The following is a 24887-nucleotide window of genomic DNA, read 5'->3' as shown; positions in this document are numbered from 1 at the left end:
CACTGAAACTATTCTGATTCCAACATTAAATGTTACAATCTTTTCTGCACAAAAACAGACGACAGAGATTTTTATGGTTTATTCAACAATCAAACAAAAACACCTGCAAAGAACCAGATGTTCAAGAGAAATGTAACTGAATACATGAGCCTGATCTAAAGGAGGGAACCAGTAGAACACCAGTTTATTAGTTCAAAGCAGCTGAAGGGGAGAACTTCCCCTGGGCACCGATTGGCTGCAGGACAGGAAGCGGTGAGCGTGAAGCAGGAAGTCCTACATGAACATGTCATCGTAGCCGGGCGGGGGCATGTGGTCCGGGTCCGGCCTGGAGGAAGAGGAGGAAGAGGAGGAGGAAGAGGAGAAGAAGAAGAAGAAGCCACATCATCGTGATGTTTGAGTTCTGTTGAAATGTTTCTAGCTTCATGTAATAGTGACGTTTGTATGTTTAAAAGATGGTTTATACATACATACATACATACATACGTTTAAGTACTTTGTATATATACTTTTCTATCCTGTCTGTATATTAATATTCTACTGTTTTACTGCTTATTTATATTTATTTATATTACTTGATTTTATTTTATTATTCTTTACTCTTTATTCACTTGTGAGCAGTGCTGCTGTATTCCTGTAATTTCCCCACTGAGGGACTAATAAAGGATTATCTTATCTTATCTTATCTTATCTTATACACACATACACACACATATACACCTGTGTGTGTGTGTGTGTGTGTGTGTGTGTGTGTGTGTGTGTGTGTGTGTCTCTCACCTGGGTCTGGGTCGTCCTACGGGTCCAAACGGGTCGAAGCGGGCCCCTGGGGGCACGGCTCCAGGAGGCAGGATGTCTGGGATCCCACTAGAGGGGTCGATCCCGGAGCGAGGGAACCCAGACCTCAACGGGTCCACGATCATGCCGCCGCCGCCCCGAGACCTGGGGGTCACATGACCAATGTTTTATATGTCACATGACAGGTCAACGAGGTTAGCAATAAGTCACATAACAGGTCAACGAGGTTAGCAATATGTCACATGACAGGTCAACGAGGTTAGCAATAAGTCACATGACAGGTCAACGAGGTTAGCAATATGTCACATGACAGGTCAACGAGGTTAGCAATATGTCACATGACAGGTCAACGAGGTTAGCAATATGTCACATGACAGGTCAACGAGGTTAGCAATATGTCACATGACAGGTCAACGAGGTTAGCAATATGTCACATGACAGGTCAACGAGGTTAGCAATAAGTCACATGACAGGTCAACGAGGTTAGCAATATGTCACATGACAGGTCAACGAGGTTAGCAATAAGTCACATGACAGGTCAACGAGGTTAGCAATAAGTCACATGACAGGATGTAGAACATTATTGATCAGTAAATGTTGACAGAAGAGCTTTGAACTGCGATGAGATCAGCCACTTCACCACAGCTTGTTCTCGACTGCTTTTATTGTGAAACTCTTGAAACAGGAAGCAGTTCCTGTGTAAATAACGGGTCATGTACCACAGTCTATTAAAGTATCTGTAATTAAACCACCCGATTATTATTATCGACTCACCCGAAGGGGTCCAGATCTGCTCCTCCTGCTGCGAACGGGGGAACCATGGGGTCTCGCCTGAAACCAGAACCACGTTGATCAAGACCATTCATTATTATGATCCATTAGTAATTACTATTACTTATTATCATTCATAATTAGTATTAAGTAGTCATGATTATTATTATTACTAATATTCATTATTATTACTATTATATTATGAATAATTGACGTGCTTTAGCTCCTTATATCTTGTGGTTAAACGTGTGTTCCTGAGTTAAATACTGCAGAAAGAACCAGTACTTTCAGAGTACTGGTTCTGTACTGGTTCAGTACTGGTTCTGTAGGGGTCCAGACTGACCAGTGGGGGGGCGGGCCCTGACGAGGCTGCCGGCTGGGCACCCGGAGGGGGTCGCTGTCCTCTCGCCTTTGTCTCTGCTCCTCCTCTTCCTCCTCCTCCTCCCTCCTCTTCCTCGGCCCCGTGGGTCTGTCCGCTGGCAGCAGCTGAGTCTTCACCTTCTCCGTCAGGCCGTCTGCTTCCTTGAACACTCTAGAGACCCAGGAGAGAGAGCGGCCTTCAGAATAAAAGCTGTTTCACCAGGAGACAGTAGACATGACAGAGCGGCCTTCAGAATAAAAGCTGTTTCACCAGGTTTTTCATCAACTTCATGATCACAAGACAAACGAGACTCAATGTGATGAAGAGTCACCTGATGACCACGGCGTTGCTACATGCTACCGGTGGCGTTGCTACATGTTAGCGGTGGCGTTGCTACATGCTACCGGTGGCGTTGCTACATGCTACCGGTGGCGTTGCTACATGCTACCGGTGGCGTTGCTACATGCTACCGGTGGCGTTGCTACATGTTACCGGTGGCGTTGCTACATGCTACCGGTGGCGTTGCTACATGCTACCGGTGGCGTTGCTACATGCTACCGGTGGCGTTGTTACATGTTACCGGTGGCGTTGCTACATGCTACCGGTGGCGTTGCTACATGTTACCGGTGGCGTTGCTACATGCTACCGGTGGCGTTGCTACATGCTACCGGTGGCGTTGTTACATGCTACCGGTGGCGTTGCTACATGCTACCGGTGGCGTTGCTACATGCTACCGGTGGCGTTGCTATATGTTACCGGTGGCGTTGCTACATGCTACCGGTGGCGTTGCTACATGTTACCGGTGGCGTTGCTACATGCTACCGGTGGCGTTGCTACATGCTACCGGTGGCGTTGCTACATGCTACCGGTGGCGTTGTTACATGCTACCGGTGGTGTTGTTACATGCTACCGGTGGCGTTGTTACATGCTACCGGTGGCGTTGTTACATGCTACCGGTGGCGTTGTTACATGCTACCGGTGGTGTTGTTACATGCTACCGGTGGCGTTGTTACATGTTACCGGTGGCGTTGTTACATGCTACCGGTGGCGTTGTTACATGCTACCGGTGGTGTTGTTACATGTTACCGGTGCCGTTGTTACATGCTACCGGTGGTGTTGTTACATGCTACCGGTGGCGTTGTTACATGTTACCGGTGAAAGGTGTGCAGCTGCTCAGAGTCCACGTGATCCACGATGTTCACCGTCAGGTCGGACACCTGCTGAGTGCCGGAGTTCTTCACACACACACACACACACACACACACACATACATACACACACACACACACGAGAGCACAGCTGTTACACATCCGTTTTTCAAAATAAAACACACCATTAGTGTCCATGATGTGACTATAGACACCTGGATACCTTAAAAGACCCCCTTCAGACTTCTACTTCTAGAGACCTCTACACTTCTAGAGACTTCTCCACTTCTAGAGACTTCTACTTCTAGAGACTACTACTTCTAGAGACCACTACACTTCTAGAGACATCTACACTTCTACTTCTAGAGACTTCTACTTCGAGAGACTTCTAGAGACCACTACACTTTTAGAGACTTCTACACTTCTAGAGACTTCTACTTCTAGAGACTTCTACTTCTAGAGACCACTACACTTCTACTTCTAGAGACTTCTAGAGACCACTACACTTCTAGAGACTTCTACACTTCTAGAGACTTCTACTTCTAGAGACTTCTACTTCTAGAGACTTCTAGAGACCACTACACTTCTAGAGACTTCTACACTTCTAGAGACCACTACACTTCTAGAGACTTCTACTTCTAGAGACCACTACACTTCTAGAGACTTCTACTTCTAGAGACCACTACACTTCTAGAGACTTCTACTTCTAGAGACTTCTACTTCTAGAGACCACTAGAGGCTTTTACACTTCTATTTCTACACTTCTAAAGACTTCTACACTTTTGGAGACCACTAGAGACTTCTACTACTCAGATGAGGGGGACTCGGTGAAGGTAGGGGGACTCGGGTAGGGGGACTCGGGTAGGGGGACTCGGTGAGGGTAGGGGGACTCGGGTAGGGGGACTCGGTGAGGGTAGGGGGACTCGGGTAGGGGGACTCGGTGCTCCTACCATCAGGTTGAAGATCAGGGTGGAGTCCACGGCGATGGCCTTGAGCAGCTGAGCGTCTCCGGCTCTGGACTCGTACCTCAGGCTGTAGAGCTCCTTGTTGCTGCTCCAGTCCACAGGGAGGAGCTCCGACCGCCGGTCACTGCTGAGGGGCTGCAGGGACACGAGTACTTCTACTTCATCCAGGAGGTACACAAGTACTTCTACTTCATGTAGGAGGTACACGAGTACTTCTACTTCATGTAGGAGGTACACGAGTACTTCTACTTCATCCAGGAGGTACACGAGTACTTCTACTTCATGTAGGAGGTACACGAGTACTTCTACTTCATGTAGGAGGTACACGAGTACTTCTACTTCACGTAGGAGGTACACGAGTACTTCTACTTCACGTAGGAGGTACACGAGTACTTCTACTTCACGTAGGAGGTACACGAGTACTTCTACTTCAAGTAGGAGGTACACGAGTACTTCTACTTCATGTAGGAGGTACACGAGTACTTCTACTTCATGTAGGAGGTACACGAGTACTTCTACTTCATGTAGGAGGTACACGAGTACTTCTACTTCATGTAGGAGGTACACGAGTACTTCTACTTCATGTAGGAGGTACACGAGTACTTCTACTTCACGTAGGAGGTACACAAGTACTTCTACTTCACGTAGGAGGTACACGAGTACTTCTACTTCATGTAGGAGGTACACGAGTACTTCTACTTCATCCAGGAGGTACACGAGTACTTCTACTTCATGTAGGAGGTACACGAGTACTTCTACTTCATCCAGGAGGTACACGAGTACTTCTACTTCATCCAGGAGGTACACGAGTACTTCTACTTCATCCAGGAGGTACACGAGTACTTCTACTTCATGTAGGAGGTACACGAGTACATCTACTTCACGTAGGAGGTACACGAGTACTTCTACTTCATCCAGGAGGTACACGAGTACTTCTACTTCATGTAGGAGGTACACGAGTACTTCTACTTCATGTAGGAGGTACACGAGTACTTCTACTTCATCCAGGAGGTACACGAGTACTTCTACTTCATGTAGGAGGTACACGAGTACTTCTACTTCATGTAGGAGGTACACGAGTACTTCTACTTCACGTAGGAGGTACACGAGTACTTCTACTTCACGTAGGAGGTACACGAGTACTTCTACTTCACGTAGGAGGTACACAAGTACTTCTACTTCATCCAGGAGGTACACGAGTACTTCTACTTCACGTAGGAGGTACACAAGTACTTCTACTTCACGTAGGAGGTACACAAGTACTTCTACTTCATCCAGGAGGTACACGAGTACTTCTACTTCACGTAGGAGGTACACGAGTACTTCTACTTCATGTAGGAGGTACACTAGTACTTCTACTTCACGTAGGAGGTACACTAGTACTTCTACTTCACGTAGGAGGTACACTAGTACTTCTACTTCATCCAGGAGGTACACGAGTACTTCTACTTCACGTAGGAGGTACACAAGTACTTCTACTTCATCCAGGAGGTACACTAGTACTTCTACTTCACGTAGGAGATACACGAGTACTTCTACTTCATGTAGGAGATACACGAGTACTTCTACTTCATGTAGGAGGTACACGAGTACTTCTACTTCATGTAGGAGATACACGAGTACTTCTACTTCATGTAGGAGGTACACGAGTACTTCTACTTCATGTAGGAGGTACACGAGTACTTCTACTTCATGTAGGAGGTACACGAGTACTTCTACTTCATCCAGGAGGTACACGAGTACTTCTACTTCATCCAGGAGGTACACGAGTACTTCTACTTCACGTAGGAGGTACACGAGTACTTCTACTTCATGTAGGAGGTACACGAGTACTTCTACTTCACGTAGGAGGTACACAAGTACTTCTACTTCATCCAGGAGGTACAGGAGTACTTCTACTTCACGTAGGAGGTACACAAGTACTTCTACTTCATCCAGGAGGTACAGGAGTACTTCTACTTCACGTAGGAGGTACACGAGTACTTCTACTTTACGTAGGAGGTACACGAGTACTGTACTACGTTTCAGAGGTACACGTAGTACTGTACTACATCTCAGGGGTACACATAGTACTGTACTACATCTCAGGGGTACACATAGTACTGTACTACATCTCAGGGGTACACATAGTACTGTACTACATCTCAGGGGTACACGTAGTACTTTACTCCCCGTGATGCTGTTTAGTAGGACAGGTCAGCTAAAGATGACGTCATTACACCTGCCGGTGCAGCCGGTGTTCCGGTTTGACACGTGACCGTGTTACCTGCTGACACGTAGCAGTGCTCCTCCATCGCGTCATGCTTTAATATGTAAGGGTTATACATGTATACGAGTCATGTTTTAATATGTAAGGGTTATACATGTATACGAGTCATATACAAACTACACAAAGCTGTGGTCACCATGGCAACACCAGCGCGTTCGGCTGAACGTCACCAGTTAGCACGGTGGCCTGTTAGCCCGGAACACCGGGCCGGGAGGCAGACAGGAGCCCGTTGGAAAACAATACCGTTTAATGTCTTCCCGTCACTCACGGATCAATAAGTAGTGAAATATGACCTCACATATTCACTCCAACGGGTTAAGAGCAGCGCTTCAACTCGGCGGGAAAGTATTCCACGAAGCGGCCGGTATTTCGTATTAAAATCGGGTTCAACTTCCGTCAACCTCGTCAGCTCGTCGACCCGTGACGTCATTTGAGGTCACGTGGGCCACCAGCTCACCTCGTCTCCAGAGCCGATGCACCTGGATCCGCTCTTGATCATCTCCCAGTGCACGAAGCACACCACGGCGTCCTGCGGGCAGGTGACGCTGCCGCCCACGCAGGAGTACAGCACCTCCAGGCCCGCCATGTTGGGTCGTCTGAGCCGTCACTGCGTCCCCTCCGCGGGGAAAGGAAAACGAAAGTCTTCACGGCAGCTTTACGACGTTAAGTTCCCACTTACAGCAACCACTTCCGGTCGGACCCCTTCAGCGTAAAGGCTCAACTACAACTGACAATAAATCCATCATTTGAAAGCTCGACTCATTCAGGTTTAGGTTCTTCAACGTCATGAAGCAGAAATAATAAAGTAATAACGCTACATTTTATATATATGTATATACATAAAATATTATGAATATGTATTGTTATTATATTATAAACTAGAGCCTGGTATTACTGGATGCTGTAGGAGTGATGGTTCTGGTAACAATTGTTGAATTATACGTTTTATTTAAAGTCGAGCTCGGGATCATTTCATCTTTGAAACAATCAACAATCAACTTTTATTAAACTTCAGGAAACATTCATGATATCTTTTTGTTGAACATTATACAGGGTTTTACAATAAGCTTTCCATCCATAAGCGTCGTCATTCATTCTGTGAGATTCAACTAGAGATGGGTAAACGATACCAGACCAACTTTAGAGCCGGGAAAAATATATAAAAATGTTTATGGATGTTTCTCTATATTCTGGTGGGTTACGCGCACGGAAGTGAACCTTTCCGTTCTGTGTGGAGGATCGAATCCCACCATGACCCGCCGTGTCGTTACTGACCTGCATTTAGTTGTACTGCATGTGAGCCACAGAGCAGCGCCGCTAGTGCTTGTTTAGTTCAGTGTTTCTCAACCTTTTTTGAGCCGCGGCACATTTTCTACAATAAAAAAATCCCGCGGCACACCAACCACCCAAAAAGTGACAGAATGTCACAGTATTCAGTGTTTCCCCTGGTTCACAGCTTTAGGGGGGGAGGACAGACCACATCGTGGCACCTCACAGACTACAGAGCAGTGACGTGCGGTGAGGTCTATAGCTGGTGAGGCACTGACTTCATCAGAATCACATTTACAAACATATGTGCTCAGCGTAGATTATTTGCCATTTTATTGCCAGTAGTTTACGGGTTGTGTTTAATTTCTGCATTCTTTACACATACAAACTGTAGCCCACAAAATGCACATTTCATTAAAAACCAAAACAAAAAAAATGTTATCGCTGTCTTACCATCCATCCATTATCAGCCACTTATCCGGGGTCGGGTCGCGGTGGCAGCAGGTTCAGCAGGCCGACCCAGGCTTCCCTCTCACCCGCAACACTTTCCAGCTCATTCTGGGGGATCCCGAGGCGTTCCAAGGCCAGCCGGGAGATATAATCCCTCCAGCGTGTCCTCGGTCTTCCCCGGGGTCTCCTACCAGTTGGACGTGCCTGGAAAACCTCTAATGGGAGGCGTCCAGGAGGCATCCTGACTAGATGCTGAACCACCTCAGCTGACTCCTTTCGACACGAAGGAGCAGCGACTCGACTCCAAGCTCCTCCTGATGTCCGAGCTCCTTACCCTATCTCTAAGGGTGAGCCCGGCCACCCTGCGGAGGAAGCTCATTTCAGCCGCTTGTATTCGAGATCTCGTTCTTTCGGTCACGACCCAGAGTTCGTGACCATAGGTGAGGGTTGGAACATAGACCGACCAGTAAATGGAGAGCTTCGCCTTCCGGCTCAGCTCCTCTTCACCAGGACGGACCGGTACAGCGCCTGTTTTACTGCTGCAGCCGCACCGATCCGTCTGTCGATCTCCCGCTCCACCTTACCCTCACTCGTGAACAAGACCCCGAGATACTTGAACTCCTTCGCTTGGGGTAGGCAGTTTGTCCCCACCTGGAGGGAGCAATCCACCGGTTTCCGGCAGAGCACCATGGCCTCAGATTTGGAGGCGCTAACTCTCTTCCCTGCCGCTTCACACTCGGTTGCAAAACGCCCCAGTGAATGCTGGAGGTCACAATCCGAGGAGGCAAACAGGACCACATCATCCGCGAATAGCAGAGAGGCGATCCCGAGACTCCCGAACCGGATCCTCTCCGCCCCCTGGCTGCGCCTAGATATCCTGTCCATGAAGGTCACGAACAGGACCGGTGATAAAGGGCAGCCCTGGCGGAGGCCAACACCCACCGGGAACGTGTCTGACTTACTACCGAGGATACGAACACAGCTCCTACTGCAGGCGTACAGAGACCGGATGGCCCGTGCCAACGGGTCCGGCACCCCATACTCCCGCAGCACCCCCCACAAAAACCCCCGAGGGACCCGGTCGAAAGCCTTCTCCAAGTCCACAAAGCACACGTAGACTGGTTGGGCAAACTCCCAGGACCCCTCCAGTAGTCTTGCAAGGGTAAAGAGCTGGTCCACTGTTCCACGACCGGGACGGAATCCGCACTGCTCGTCTTGAATCTGAGGTTCGACAAGCGGTCGGAGCCTCCCTTCCAGCACCCTGGCATAAGCTTTTCCCGGGAGGCTGAGCAGTGTGATGCCACGATAGTTTGAGCACACTCTCCGGTCCCCCTTCTTGAAGATGGGAACCACCACCCCGGTCTGCCAGTCCATGGGCACTGTTCCCGACCCCCATGCGACACTGAAAAGGCGTGTCAACCAAGACAGCCCAACAATGTCCAGCGCTTTCAGCATCTCAGGGCGGATCTCATCCACCCCTGGCGCCTTGCCACCAAGGAGCTTTTTGACTACCTTAGCGACCTCTGCCAGGGATATGGGAGAAACCACCCCAAAGACTTCCGGCGCTGCCCCCCTCTCCGGGGGACATGTTAGCCGGGTTTAGGAGTTCCTCAAAGTGCTCTTTCCACCGCCCGACGATATCCCCAGTCCGGGTCAGCAGTTCCCAGCCTCCCTCGGGATTTGTGAGAAGTTCTTCCGGAGGTGGGAGTTGAAGACCTCCCGGACAGGATCCTCCGCCAGACGTTCCCAGTTCACCCTCACTACACGTTTGGGCTTGCCAGGTCTTTCTAGCCGACTCCCCCGCCATCTGATCCAACTCACCACCAGGTGGTGATCAGTTGACAGCTCTGCTCCTCTCTTCACCCGAGTGTCCAAGACATACGGCCGCAGATCAGATGATACGACTACAAAGTCGATCATTGATCTCCGGCCTAAGGTGTTCTGGTACCAGGTACACTTATGAGCCACCTTATGCTCGAACATGGTGTTCGTTCTGGACAAACTGTGGCTAGCACAGAAGTCCAACAACAAAACACCATTCGGGTTCAGATCGGGCAAGCCGTTCCTCCCAATCACGCCCCGCCAGGTTTCTCTGTCATTGCCCACATGAGCGTTGAAGTCTCCCAGGAGAACTATGGAGTCGGCAGGCGGCGCCCTTTCCAGGACCCCTCCCACCGACTCCAAGAAGGCCGGATACTCCGAACTGCTGTTCGGTGCATAAGCACAAACAACAGTCAGAGCTTTACTCCCTGCAACCCGTAGGCGCAGGGAGGCGACCCTCTCGTTCTCCGGGGAAAACTCCAACATAGCGGCGCTCAGCCGGGGGCTCGTGAGTATCCCCACTCCCGCCCGGCGCCTCTCACCCTGGGCAACTCCAGAAAAGGACAAAGTCCAACCCTTCTCCAGGAGCTTGGTTCCAGAGCCCATGCTGTGCGTGGAGGTGAGCCCAACTAAATCTAGCTGGTACCGCTCCACCTCCTGCACCAGCTCCGGCTCTTTCCCCGCTAGCGAGGTGACGTTCCACGTCCCTAGAGCTAGTCTATGCTGCCGGTGATCGGCTCGCCCAGGTCTCCTGCCTGGCCCGCCGCCCGGTCTGCATAGCACCCGACCCCGATAATTCTCCCCGCGGGTGGTGAGTCCACAGGGTTGCTGGTCCATGATTTTTTTTCGGGCTGAGCCCGACCGGGCCCCATGGGCGAAAGCCCGGCCACCAGACGCTCGCCGTCGAGCTCCCCTCCCGGGTCTGGCTCCGGGAGGGTGCCCCGGTGTCCCTTGTCCGGGCGAGGTAGCTTCATTCCGTGGGCCGTACATCATCAGGGTTTTTTGAATCGCTCTTAGTCTGGGCTCTCCCCCGAGACCTGTTTGCCTTGGGAGACCCTACCAGGGGCTGACGCCCCGGACAACATAGCTCCCAGGATCACTGAGCCACTCAAACTCCTCCACCACGTTAAGGTGGCGATTCATTGGAGGAGTACTGTCTTACCTTTACTTATAAATGAAATCCATGCGCCGGTCCTTCTGCACAAACGTGTTTGAACCAGACAGGAACGCGCTCTGACCGCACGGCAGACAGAGCAGTTAACGAGGGATTGCGCAATCCAGGGGAGGCACAGCCCGCTGCTGCCTCACCGGCTTCGCTTCCGGGCATTTGAACGTGAAATTGCAAAAATTCAGCGATTTTGAAGAAAAAATAATCAAAATTGGTGAGGCTAAATGAAAAATTAAAATTTAAACAATTAAAATTATTTTTTCATTATATATTTTCTTTCTTTGCATGATCGCAGGTGAGGCACTGCCTCCCCTGACCGCACGTCACTGCTACAAAGTAATACTTCACAGTACTACAAAGTAATACTTCACAGTACTACAAAGTAATACTTCACAGTACTAGTGACTCCATCTGTGCTTTTATAAATAATAGAACATTGAAATCACTTTCAATTAAACCAGATTGCTCCATCAGAGAAAAACAAATGTGTTATCACTTTGTTAGAAAAATTAAAATAAAGTTATATCCGTGCAAAAAATAACTAATATTTAGTTACAACTAAATATCTTATTGTGGAAAACAACAAGCTATTTTTTTGCAAAACAGATGAGTGCAGATGTGTGAGCATAACGTTGCATCATTAATAGTGGCTGCAGTGAGCTGCTTTCCTCTACAACTCTTTTTAAAACGAGGTAGATTTGATGCAGCCGTTCTCAGTTCATGCTCCATGTTGAAAAGACGACCTCACGGAGATCTCATGAAGATCGGCTTTTGGCGAAATGACAAGAATCGGCGAGTCGTACATGCGCATGTGACCCGTTAACGGCGTACGGTAAAACCAGCATTTCCTCTTGCGCCCCACCTGTAATGCGCCCCAGTTTGATAACTACTGACTTTAAGGAAACATGGTGTTCATTTATTTTAATGATGACCACAAAGTGAGCAGGCTTTGTCACTGCAGTGTGTTTTTCGGGCTTTTGGAAGAATATTTCCAGAGCCTCAGAAACGTCAGAAACGTCATTGATGGATCTCCAGGCTGCAGCCTGTTGGACGTTTGTCTTGACCTACAAATACCTTAACTGTTGGGCTTTAGACATGAGAGCTCATAGCTTAAAATAGTGACAGCTCTCTGTCCACTGTGTCTCCTGTGTGCATCGCATCGGGGAGGAAAGAGTTGTAACGCGACCCAGAAATGACGAGCTGTCGTGTACGATCAACAACATACGGCCGTGTAGTTTGTTTATAGCAGAACAAGGTGCAGACCTGTTCTATAGGAAACTACTAGGCCAGACACTGTATTGCAGCTCGGACGCTCAACAATGGAAAATTATTTGCGGCAGCTAAATAATATTTTTTTGGACCAATTAAGTGAAATTGGAAATTTTCTCACGGCACACCTGACGATCTGTCACGGCACGCTGGTTGACAATCACTGGTTTAGAACATGGAACCCGTGAAGAACACAAGCTGTAGAGGAGCTGTCCGTCAGAGATGAGGAACAAGCGGCTGCGTTGACTCCAGTCGGCCACCAGATGTCGCTGTTCGTCTTCGCCGTGAAGCTTCGGGTCCTTTTCGGGCCCAACAGGAAGAAGCCTCACTGCGTCACCGCTTCATCCGCTCATCCTACAACCAACAAGGCACCTTTCAAAATAAGAAGTGCGTTCTGATCCAGCGCACAAAGATCCCCGGAGTGAAACATGTTCAGATTAATGTGTCCGCTTCCACTTCCACTTTCCAGATCATAACATAATTATACATGTAAACCATCATAATTTACAATGTAACATCAATAATAATAATAATAACACAAATAATAACTAATTATAAAAGTATTAAACACCATCTGCTCACCCTCAAAGTATTTATTTATATTATTTCCGTTCCGGTTGCTTCGCGACAAAAGATGAAAACACCATTTCCCGCCGTGCACCGCGGCAGGGCGGAGAGACTTTCTTCCTGGTCAACATGGCGGCTCCGCTGACGCTGCTGCTGCTGGTGGCCGTGACGGCCCGCGCCGCGCTGTTCCGGTCCGGCCTGGCGGCCCTGATCTCGGAGCGCGTGGAGGTGGTGTCCCCGCTGACCGCCTGGAAGAGAGGTAAGCCGGGCAGAGAGGTTCCGCGTCTCCGGGGACGCTTATCGCTGCAACACCGCCCGGTCCCTGCAGCCTCTAGGGTCCGGCCAGCCGGGGTCCGGTTCTTCCGCTGAGACCCGGACCCAGCCGGTCCCCTCTGGAGGCCCCCTCCCGGTCTAGAGGCCCCCCTCCCGGTCTGGAGGCCCCCGGTCTAGAGGCCCCCCTCCCGGTCTAGAGGCCCCCCTCCCGGTCTGGAGGCCCCCGGTCTAGAGGCCCCCCTCCCGGTCTATAGGCCCCCCTCCCGGTCTGGAGGCCCCGCTCCCGGTCTAGAGGCCCCCGGTCTGGAGGCCCCGCTCCCGGTCTAGAGGCCCCCGGTCTAGAGGCCCCCCTCCCGGTCTATAGCCCCCCCTCCCGGTCTGGAGGCCCCGCTCCCGGTCTAGAGGCCCCCCTCCCGGTCTGGAGGCCCCCCTCCCGGTCTATAGGCCCCGCTCCCGGTCTGGAGGCCCCCTCCCGGTCTATAGGCCCCCCTCCCGGTCTAGAGGCCCCCCACCCGGTCTATAGGCCCCCCTCCCGGTCTATAGGCCCCCCTCCCGGTCTGGAGGCCCCCCTCCCGGTCTATAGGCCCCCCTCCCGGTCTATAGGCCCCCCTCCCGGTCTGGAGGCCCCCGGTCTATAGGCCCCCCTCCCGGTCTGGAGGCCCCGCTCCCGGTCTGGAGGCCCCCGGTCTATAGGCCCCCCTCCCGGTCTATAGGCCCCCCTCCCGGTCTGGAGGCCCCCGGTCTATAGGCCCCCCTCCCGGTCTGGAGGCCCCGCTCCCGGTCTATAGGCCCCCCTCCCGGTCTGGAGGCCCCGCTCCCGGTCTATAGGCCCCCCTCCCGGTCTGGAGGCCCCGCTCCCGGTCTATAGGCCCCCCTCCCGGTCTAGAGGCCCCCCTCCCGGTCTATAGGCCCCGCTCCCGGTCTGGAGGCCCCCTCCCGGTCTAGAGGCCCCCCACCCGGTCTATAGGCCCCCCTCCCGGTCTATAGGCCCCCCTCCCGGTCTGGAGGCCCCCCTCCCGGTCTGGAGGCCCCGCTCCAGGTCTAGAGGCCCCCCTCCCGGTCTATAGGCCCCCCACCCGGTCTGGAGGCCCCCCTCCCGGTCTATAGGCCCCCCTCCCGGTCTGGAGGCCCGCTCCCGGTCTAGAGGCCCCCCTCCCGGTCTATAGGCCCCCCTCCCGGTCTATAGGCCCCCCTCTCGGTCTGGAGGCCCCCGGTCTATAGGCCCCCCTCCCGGTCTGGAGGCCCCGCTCCCGGTCTATAGGCCCCCCCCCCGGTCTGGAGGCCCCGCTCCCGGTCTATAGGCCCCCCTCCCGGTCTGGAGGCCCCGCTCCCGGTCTATAGGCCCCCCTCCCGGTCTGGAGGCCCCGCTCCCGGTCTATAGGCCCCGCTCCCGGTCTATAGGCCCCCCTCCCGGTCTATAGGCCCCCCTCCCGGTCTAGAGGCCCCCCTCCCAGTCTAGAGGCCCCCCTCCCAGTCTAGAGGCCCCCCTCCCGGTCTAGAGGCCCCCCTCCCGGTCTATAGGCCCCGCTCCCGGTCTGGAGGCCCCCTCCCGGTCTAGAGGCCCCCCACCCGGTCTATAGGCCCCCCTCCCGGTCTATAGGCCCCCCTCCCGGTCTGGAGGCCCCCCTCCCGGTCTGGAGGCCCCGCTCCCGGTCTAGAGGCCCCCCTCCCGGTCTATAGGCCCCCCACCCGGTCTGGAGGCCCCCCTCCCGGTCTATAGGCCCCCCTCCCGGTCTGGAGGCCCGCTCCCGGTCTAGAGGCCCCCCTCCCGGTCTATAGGCCCCCCTCCCGGTCTATAGGCCCCCCTCTCGGTCTGGAGGCCCCCGGTCTATAGGCCCCCCTCCCGGTCTGGAGGCCCCGCTCCCGGTCTATAGGCCCCCCTCCCGGTCTGGAGGCCCCGCTCCCGGTCTATAGGCCCCCCTCCCGGTCTGGAGGCCCCGCTCCCGGTCTATAGGCCCCCCTCCCGGTCTGGAGGCCCCGCTCCCGGTCTATAGGCCCCGCTCCCGGTCTATAGGCCCCCCTCCCGGTCTAGAGGCCCCCCTCCCGGTCTAGAGGCCCCCCTCCCGGTCTAGAGGCCCCCCTCCCAGTCTAGAGGCCCCCCTCCCGGTCTAGAGGCCTCCCTCCCGGTCTAGAGGCCCCCGTCCGGTCTAAAGGCTCCGCTCCCGATGGTGGTGCTGCGCCAAGTACTAGCTCACAGTACTACTGTACTCTATTACTAGAGTACTCTAGTACTCACTGCCCCTCTAGTACTACAGTACTCTAGTACCCTAGTACTGTAGTACTCACTGTCCCTCTATTACCCTAGTACTGTAGTACTAGAGTACTACAGTACTAGAGTACTCTAGTACTAGGAGTAGAGTACTAGGGTAATAGAGGGACAGTGAGTACTGTAGTACTGTAGTACTAGAGTACTCTAGTACTGTAGTACTAGAGTACTCTAGTACTACAGTACTAGAGTACTCTAGTACTAGAGTACTGTAGTACTGTAGTACTAGAGTACTCTAGTACTAGAGTTCTGTAGTACTGTAGTACTAGAGTACTCTAGTACTAGGAGTAGAGTACTAGGGTAATAGAGGGACAGTGAGTACTGTAGTACTCTAGTACTAGAATACTCTAGTACTAGAGTACTCACTGTCCCTCTATTACCCTAGTACTCTCGTACTACAGTACTCTAGTACTCCAGTACTCACTGCCCCTCTATTACTCTAGTACTATAGTACTAGAGTACAGTCAGACTACTGCTGTCAGTAGAAATACCACATTCTGTAAACACTCCATGATGTGACGTCAGTAAAGTACTGCAGTATTATTATTAGTATTACTGCAGTAATATTACATCTTAAAGTACCCAGACTAGTATTAATTACTACGTATTAAGCAGAGTAATCCTTGTAGTATTCTAGTGATTGATTCATGTGTGTGTGTGTGTGTGTGTGTGTGTGTGCTGCTGAAGGAGGAGCTCAGCAGCACACACACACACACACACACACACACACACACACACAGACAGACAGACAGACAGACAGACAGACAGACAGACAGACAGACAGACAGAGAGCTGAAACAAATGTCACAATATCCTAAATAAATCAGACATGCATTTAATAAAACCGTTTTTTTAATAACGAGCCGTTTGTTTGTTTGTAGTTGTCGAAGGTTTGGCTTTGCTTGACTTGGGAGTCTCACCGTATTCTGGAGATGTTTTCCATGAGGTGAGACACACACACACACTCACAGAGACACACACATAATTTAGGTTAATAAAATGTCATTAAATAATCATAAAGGTGAATGAGGTCAAACTTGTAATTTAGATGAAAAGCTGAACCGCGTTTGAAAGATGAATCAAACGTCATCAATAAGATAAAGAATACTTTGTGTCAAGGAAACAGGATGTTAAGTAGCCTCGTAATTAGATTTCAGATAATGCATATAAATACATATAAATACATGTGTATGTATGATCTGAAGTTATTGTGAACCCTGTGGAAGCAGCTCTGTCTCTATGCGATGCCTTGAAGTCGAGCTGTGGGGCAGCAGTGACCCGAGTGTTCTCTCCTCAGACGCCGCTCATCATCTACCTGTTCCACTTCCTGGTGGACTACGCAGAGATCACCTTCATGGTGAGCATCAGACCGCCTGAGCTGCCGAGTCCTGAAGCATCCGCTGTGTGCTCATCTATATTTATGTTCCTCAGCTGGCGGACGTGATCACTGCTGTGGCGCTCTACCTGAGCATGAAGGACTACAACAAGCAGGTGGTGAGGAAACGACAAACTACAGGAGCAACTGGACACTGCCCCTTTAAGAGGGGCGGACCCATGACGTACAGGACCGCCCCTTTAAGAAGGGTGGATCCATGACGTACAGGACCGCCCCTTTAAGAAGGGTGGACCATCACGTACAGGACCACCCCTTTAAGAAGGGTGGACCATCACGTACAGGGCCGCCCCTTTAAGAAGGGTGGACCATCACGTACAGGACCGCCCCTTTAAGAAGGGTGGACCCATCATGTACAGGGCCGCCCCTTTAAGAAGGGTGGACCATCACGTACAGGACCGCCCCTTTAAGAAGGGTGGACCATCACGTACAGGACCGCCCCTTTAAGAAGGGTGGACCCAACACGTACAGGGCCGCCCCTTTAAGAAGGGTGGACCCATCACGTACAGGGCCGCCCCTTTAAGAAGGGTGGACCATCACGTACAGGACCGCCCCTTTAAGAAGGGTGGACCATCACGTACAGGACCGCCCCTTTAAGAAGGGTGGACCCAACACGTACAGGGCCGCCCCTTTAAGAAGGGTGGACCCATCACGTACAGGGCCGCCCCTTTAAGAAGGGTGGACCATCACGTACAGGACCGCCCCTTTAAGAAGGGTGGACCCATCACGTACAGGGCCGCCCCTTTAAGAAGGGTGGACCATCACGTACAGGACCGCCCCTTTAAGAAGGGTGGACCCACACAACACACACCACGGCATCGACAGCGTGAACACACAACAAGCAACAAACATGTGTTCCTTGCTTGTTGTCGGTGTTATGTGTTGTGTGTTCATGCTGTGTATGTTGTGTGTTGTGTGTTCATGCTGTGTATGTTGTGTGTTGTGTGTTCATGCTGTGGATGTTGTGTGTTCATGCTGTGGATGTTGTGTTGTGTGTTCATGCTGTGGATGTTGTGTGTTGTGTGTTGTGTGTTCATGCTGTTGTGTCGTTCTAGTTCAGGAAGCAGAAGTTCGCTCTGGAGGCAGACCGCTACCCTCTGGACTGTCTGGAGCTCATCAGGAGCCCCAAAGAGATGCAGTACATCCCACTGAAGGTGGCCATGTTGTGAGTCCTACACACACACACACACACACACACACACGTATACAAATGTGTATATATTTATTTGAGCTAAAGGTGTGTGTCTCCGTGTCGTCGTCTCTCAGCTACCTGTTGAACCCGTTCACCATCCTGTCCTGCGTCGCCAAGTCGACCTGCGGCCTGAACAACGCCGTCACCGCCCTCTTCCTGCTCGCCACCATTAAAGGTAACGCTAGAGGTCACGCCCTCTTCCTGCTCGCCACCTTTACAGGTAACGCTAGAGGTCACGCCTCTCTGGTGCTAACCTCTCTGGTGCTAACCTCTCCGGCAGAGAACCAAGCTGGCTGGCACCATGGCGGGTGAGAGGCGCTGTGGCACGAGTAGCAGCTGCTGCCGCCGACTGCACTATTTGAGCTGAAGTAAACGACACTGAAAGTTCAGCACAAAAATAAAAGTGTTATCAGCAGCAGCTAGCTCCCGGGTAGCGGGACCAGCAGCAACAGCGTCGTGGCTTGTTTATGATTAAATACGACAGTAACACAAAGCAGTTCACTCACAAGATGCTGTTCACTAAAGACGAAGTCCATCCTCCTCTCTTTGTTCAACACTTCAGTGTTGTTCAGTTCATGGTGCGCTTCAGTTCCAGTAGCAGCTCCTTCTCGATGGTCATGGACCAGTGAGGACAGTCCAGCCTCCCAGTTGTGTTTCTGGAATACGTTTCCATGTGTTTTAGGGCTGAAGATGTCCGGTCGATAGTAGCAGTCCATATTAGGATCGTGACCTCCAAACACGCCCGTAACCCTCTGTGAGAAAGTGTCATCAGTAAATCCACCAGCTAGTCCGTTTCTCCTCCTTCAGCCACTGAGTGTTAAACCAACTACACCAAGCTAAACACTAAACATGTCATCACTTCTCTTATAATTCAACCTGAACTCTTCTTACTGCTAGCAGCTAGATAGCTTTCTGTTGACAGAAGTCACGCTGGCCCACTGACCACCAATCACACGTCAGAGCCACCTCACAGGCGCTGCACGTCAAAGAACACGCCCACATGTCAAAATAAAGATCTGATTGGTTGAAGACTATGACATCACGATAACGTCTCCATGACTTTATTCTGCAAAGACCAGCTAGAAGCGCTTTGCTTCCATAGAGACACAGAGGTGAAATCTGATTGGATGAGAGCCCTCCTTAAAACCAGCTGCACTGAAGCAGAGCAACAGAGGAAGACAGGAGCTGTGACATGAGAAAGTAATTATAATACATGTCGTGTATTTGTGAAAACAAAAGCAGACTGCAGAGCAGGAACCTCTTGATGTGTGACGACACGACGCATTCACCTGCAACCTGACGTCGACTAGGAGCTTCCATTAGCTGCTGTTGTTGTTGTTGTGATGCAACGCAGCTGCAGCCAAGCGGGACAAACAAAAGCTCCTCACGTGTGTGACGAAAGACTAAAGGACTTGAGCAGCGAGCATCATGGGTAATGGTGCTGTGGTTTGTCTTCATTAGAGATGACAAAGTGAAGAAGTTGCTCCTCTGAAGGTTGTTGTTGCTCCTCTGAAGGTCGTTGTCTCTGTTGCAGGCCACGTGTTGCTGAGCGCCATCTTCCTGTCTCTGGCCACGTACCAGTCCATCTACCCGCTCACGCTGAGCGCCGCCGCGCTGCTCTACCTGCTGCAGGTGAGTCTCTCCTCTATCTATATATATTTATACATCATGTCCCCAGCGTCAGTACATCCTCTGTGTGTATTATATACTGTATATATACACTCACCTAAAGGATTATTAGGAACACCTGTTCCATTCCTCATTAATGCAATTATCTAATCAACCAATCACATGGCAGTTGCTTCAATGCATTTAGGGGTGTGGTCCTGGTCAAGACAATCTCCTGAAAGAAAGGTGATTTAAGCAATTTTGAGCGTGGCATGGTTGTTGGTGCCAGACGGGCCGGTCTGAGTATTTCACAATCTGCTCAGTTACTGGGATTTTCACGCACAACCATTTCTAGGGTTTACAAAGAATGGTGTGAAAAGGGAAAAACATCCAGTATGCAGCAGTCCTGTGGGCGAAAATGCCTTGTTGATGCTAGAGGTCAGAGGAGAATGGGCCGACTGATACAAGCTGGTAGAAGAGCAACTTGGACTGAAATAACCACTCGTTACAACCGAGGTATGCAGCAAAGCATTTGTGAAGCCACAACACGCACAACCTTGAGGCGGATGGGCTCCAACAGCAGAAGACCCCACTGGGTACCACTCATCTCCACTACAATAGGAACATGAGGCTACAATTTGCAAGAGCCCACCAAAATTGGACAGTTGAAGACTGAAAAAATATTGCCTGGTCTGATGAGTCTCGATTTCTGTTGGGACATTCAGATGATAGAGTCAGAATTTGGCGTAAACAGAATGAGAACATGGATCCATCATGCCTTGTTACCACTGTGCAGGCTGGTGGTGGTGTAATGGTGTGGGGATGTTTTCTTGGCACACTTTAGGCCCCTTAGTGCCAATTGGGCATCGTTTAAATGCCACGGTCTACCTGAGCATTGTTCCTGACCATGTCCATCCCTTTATGGCCACCATGTACCCATCCTCTGATGGCTACTTCCAGCAGGATAATGCACCATGTCACAAAGCTCCAATCATTTCTAATTGGTGTCTTGAACATGACAATGAGTTCACTGTACTAACATGTCACAGTCACCAGATCTCAACCCAATAGAGCATCTTTGGGATGTGGTGGAACGGGAGCTTCGTGCCCTGGATGTGCATCCCACAAATCTCCATCAACTGCAAGATGCTATCCTATCAATATGGGCCAACATTTCTAAAGAATGCTTTCAGCACCTTGTTGAATCAATGCCACGTAGAATTAAGGCAGTTCTGAAGGCGAAAGGGGGTCAAACACAGTATTAGTATGGTGTTCCTAATAATCCTTTAGGTGAGTGTATATATTGTGTATATTTATACACAGTGTCAGTGCATCCTGTGTGTATATTATGTATATTTATATATATATATATATATAAATATATATATATATTTGTGTGTATTCATACAGTGTCAGTACATCCTGTGTGTATATTATGTATATTTATGTGTATTTATACACAGTGTCAGTACATCCTGTGTGTATATTATATATATATTTATGTGTATTTATACACAGTGTCAGTACATCCTGTGTGTATATTATGTATATTTATATATATTTATGTGTATTTATACACAGCGTCAGTACATCCTGTGTGTATATTATGTATATTTATATATATTTATGTGTATTTATACACAGCGTCAGTACATCCTGTGTGTATATTATGTATATTTATATATATTTATGTGTATTTATACACAGCGTCAGTACATCCTGTGTGTGTATATCATTCAATTCAATTCAGTTTATTTTGTATAGCCCAACATCACAAATACAAGTTTGCCTCGGAGGCTTTACAATCTGTACACATGACATCCCTGTCCCGGGACCTCACATCGGATCAGGAAAAAATTATGTATATTTATGTATATATTTGTGTATTTATACACAGTGTCAGTACACGCTGCGTGTATATTATGTATATTAATATATATTTGTGTATTTATACACAGCGTCAGTACATCCTGTGTATATTATGTATATTCATGTATATATTTGTGTATTTATACACAGCGTCAGTACATCCTGTGTATATTATGTATATTTATATATATTTTTGTGTATTTATACACAGCGTCAGTACATCCCTGTGAACCCTCGGCGCTTCAGCTTCTGGTGGTTCGTGGCTCAGTACTGCTTCATGTACCTGGGCAGCCTGTTGGTCCTCGTGGGCCTGTCCTTCTTCCTGCTGGGCTCCTGGGACTTCCTGCCCTCTGTGTACGGCTTCATGTGAGTCACCTGTCTGTCTGTGAGTCACCTGTCTGTCTGTGAGTCACCTGTCTGTCTGTGAGTCACCTGTCTGTCTGTGAGTCACCTGTCTGTCTGTGAGTCACCTGTCTGTCTGTGTACGGCTTCATGTGAGTCACCTGTCTGTCTGTCCTCAGCCTCTCTCCTGTCTCACCCTCTGTCCCGTCTGTCCTCAGCCTCTCTCCTGTCTCACCCTCTGTCCCGTCTGTCCTCAGCCTCTCTCCTGTCTCACCCTCTGTCCCGTCTGTCCTCAGCCTCTCTCCTGTCTCACCCTCTGTCCCGTCTGTCCTCAGCCTCTCTCCTGTCTCACCCTCTGGCCCGTCTGTCCTCAGCCTCTCCGTCCCGGACCTGACCCCTAACATCGGGCTCTTCTGGTATTTCTTCGCTGAGATGTTTGAACACTTCCGGCTGTTCTTCCTGTGCGTGTTCCAGATCAACGTCTTCTTCTACACCGTGCCGCTGTCCATCAAGCTCAAGTAGGTCCTGCAGCCGCTCCTCTTCCTCCTCTTCCTCTTCCTCCTCCTCATCCTCATCCTCCTCCTGGCGGTTTCAGGGAGCATCCGGTGTTCCTGGTCTTCATGCAGCTGGCGGTGATCTCCATCTTTAAGTCTTATCCCACGGTGGGAGACATCGCGCTCTACATGGCCTTCCTGCCGGTGTGGAGCCACCTGCACCGATGTGAGGCTCACACACACACACACACACACACACACACACACACACACACACACACCCCGCCCTGTGGCCTCCCAGCAGATCACCTCTTTAACCCTGGTCCGTGTTCCCCTGCAGTCCTGAGGAACATCTTCCTGGTGTCCTGCGTGCTGCTCGCCTGCTCCGCTCTGTTCCCGGTGCTCTGGCACCTCTGGATCTACGCCGGCAGCGCCAACTCCAACTTCTACTACGCCATCACGCTGCTGTTCAACGTGGCGCAGGTGGGGTCATGAAGCTGCACTCTCTCTCCTGACCACCAGGGGGCAACTCCTCTGGTTGTATAGAAGTATATGCTTCATGTGTTAAAGCTGCATTCTCTCTCCTGACCACCAGGGGGCGACTCCTCTGGTTGTGTAGAAGTCTATGCTTCATGTGTTAAAGCTGCATTCTCTCTACTGACCACCAGGGGGTGACTCCTCTGGTTGTATAGAAGTCTATATAAATGACTCTACTTCTCTTGATTCATTCCCTCAGTAAACATTGTAAACTTGAGTTTAAGTTTAATACAGCGTGATGTTATTTAGTTCTCCTCCTTTAATTTAAATCCTCGTTCTTCTTCTTCATGTTTCTTCCCCTCAGATTCTGCTGGTGTCGGATTACTTCTACGCCTTCCTGAGGAGGGAGCACCACCTCAGCTTCGGGTTGTACCTGAAGAGGAAGGACGGCTCCGAGGCCACGCTGGTGCTGAAATGAAGCGCTCACTCCATGCCTCCAACCGGGCGCAGGAGGAGCGCTGGTCCTCAAGGGAACCAGGACCCGAGTCCTCCCGAGTCCTGGTCCTCCCGAGTCCTGGTCCTCCCGAGTCCTGGTCCTCCCGAGTCCTGGTCCTCAGGTCGTCTGCCTGGTACCACGTTGTGTGCAAAGAAGACCCGCCACCCGGCACACTCACTTTCTGCTCCTCCTCTGGAACGCTCTTGTTTTGAAGCCTCACTTTAACTTGAACCTGCGGCTGTGAGGATGACCTTTTATTTTGAAGTCTTCTTATTTTTGGACAGCTTTTTATTTTGAAGCACTAAGGGGGTCTTGGCTGTGCTCTGTTGGGGCTTTTATTTTGAAGTCTCTTTCCTCCTTACACGCCATAAAAGTGATCACGTTTTGTTTGTTTAAGTTTATGTTTGTGGTGGGAAAATATATTATGGTCTGGAAGCGTCGTCTGATTCCACACTTGCAGTGTTGCACAACAACAACAACAGCAACAACAACAACAACAGTTTCACCAGCTGTCCGAGGATTCAAGAGACCACAGGAACCGTGTTTTCAAGTAGGAAGCTGTTTTTTACCGTTCTGTCTGACGGGACATGAACGCCTCGTTCTGCTGGCTGAGGGTCCAAACAGGAAGTACTATCGTGTACACAATACTGCTTAATCGTGTGTACTAGCGTGTACTAGTGTGTGTACTTACTTACCAACAGGAAATCAAATCTTCACTTGTTTTCTCTCTGCAGTTTATTTAGGTTTACTTTGTGCAATGCATTGTGGGGGACGTGGTCCACTGACTGGAAGCTGCTGTTGTCCTTCAGTGTAAACTATTCAAAAGGATTGGACTAAATAAGCCTTAAACAGACTTCTAGCATTTACAGATGAATGTTTCATAATTATATAATTTACAACAAATCTCACAGTGAAAAAACTTTCATCAGCGGTTAATTATTAAGATATATATATATATATATATATATATATATATATATATATATATATATATATATATATATATATATATATATATATATATATTATATCTCCAGGGAAAATCTGAGTGATGTTTATTTAAACTGGTTGTCTTTGTTTCTGTGTGTTTTGATACGGTTCATACGGTGTGTTCTGCTTTGTTACAGATATTAAAATGTAAAGATTAATGTGAATAAACTTGTTGGTTTCTTCTCAAAGGGCAGCAGGTTGTTGTTGTGGTTGTTATTGTTGTTGTTGGTTTCTGTGGGAATATATTGATGACATAGACACAGAATTAATATATATACACACACACACACACACACACACACACACTCTCTCACACACACAAACTATATCAGTTTCACTGAACATCTACAGACTTTCTTCTCTTCATTGTTGTTTATTATATTGTATATTCTTGTATTTATTTACATTATTACATGTTCCACAACCTGTGTGTTTTGTTATAACAAAGTAAACAACAAAGCGGCGCTGCACCATGTTGGGACGTGGCCAGTCTTTTCTGGAGGGAAACGGATTCGTACGCGGCCCAAATTTTCCCGGGAAAATAATTTACGTCATGAACTCCGCCCCTGCGCCTCAGCTCAGTGAAGGGTGCGCTTGTTTTCCTCCGCGGCCTGCTCCTCTTTCCCGCCCGCGTGTC

At 50.0% G+C, this 24887-nt stretch overlaps 2 protein-coding genes across 2 annotated transcripts; one reads left to right on the top strand and one right to left on the bottom strand.

Annotated features, from left to right (window-relative positions):
• Positions 1–64: 64 nt before the first annotated feature.
• Positions 65–6936, bottom strand: psmf1 (proteasome inhibitor subunit 1). Its single transcript, XM_079218959.1, has 7 exons — positions 6764–6936; positions 4023–4172; positions 3077–3159; positions 1907–2095; positions 1567–1623; positions 775–936; positions 65–325 (listed from the first exon to the last, which is right to left on the bottom strand). The coding sequence occupies exons 1-7, from the start codon at positions 6890–6892 to the stop codon at positions 274–276; spliced, it is 822 nt and encodes a 273-aa protein (XP_079075085.1). The 5' UTR covers positions 6893–6936; the 3' UTR covers positions 65–273.
• A 6043-nt stretch (positions 6937–12979) lies between these two features.
• Positions 12980–24186, top strand: pigu (phosphatidylinositol glycan anchor biosynthesis, class U; the record flags this gene model as incomplete). The annotated part of the gene is made up of 12 exons (XM_079218492.1): positions 12980–13109; positions 16271–16335; positions 16687–16746; positions 16821–16883; positions 17838–17947; positions 18049–18149; positions 19509–19606; positions 21663–21817; positions 22168–22311; positions 22389–22513; positions 22628–22770; positions 23129–24186. The coding sequence occupies 12 exons, from the start codon at positions 12980–12982 to the stop codon at positions 23240–23242; spliced, it is 1308 nt and encodes a 435-aa protein (XP_079074618.1). The 3' UTR covers positions 23243–24186.
• Between the last annotated feature and the right edge of the window lie 701 nt (positions 24187–24887).

Source organism: Taurulus bubalis, assembly GCF_910589615.1.
Source record: "Taurulus bubalis genome assembly, chromosome: 5".
NCBI lineage: Eukaryota > Metazoa > Chordata > Actinopteri > Perciformes > Cottidae > Taurulus > Taurulus bubalis.
Note: the sequence above shows the minus strand (reverse complement) of the source record. Positions and strands in the feature narration are given on the sequence as shown.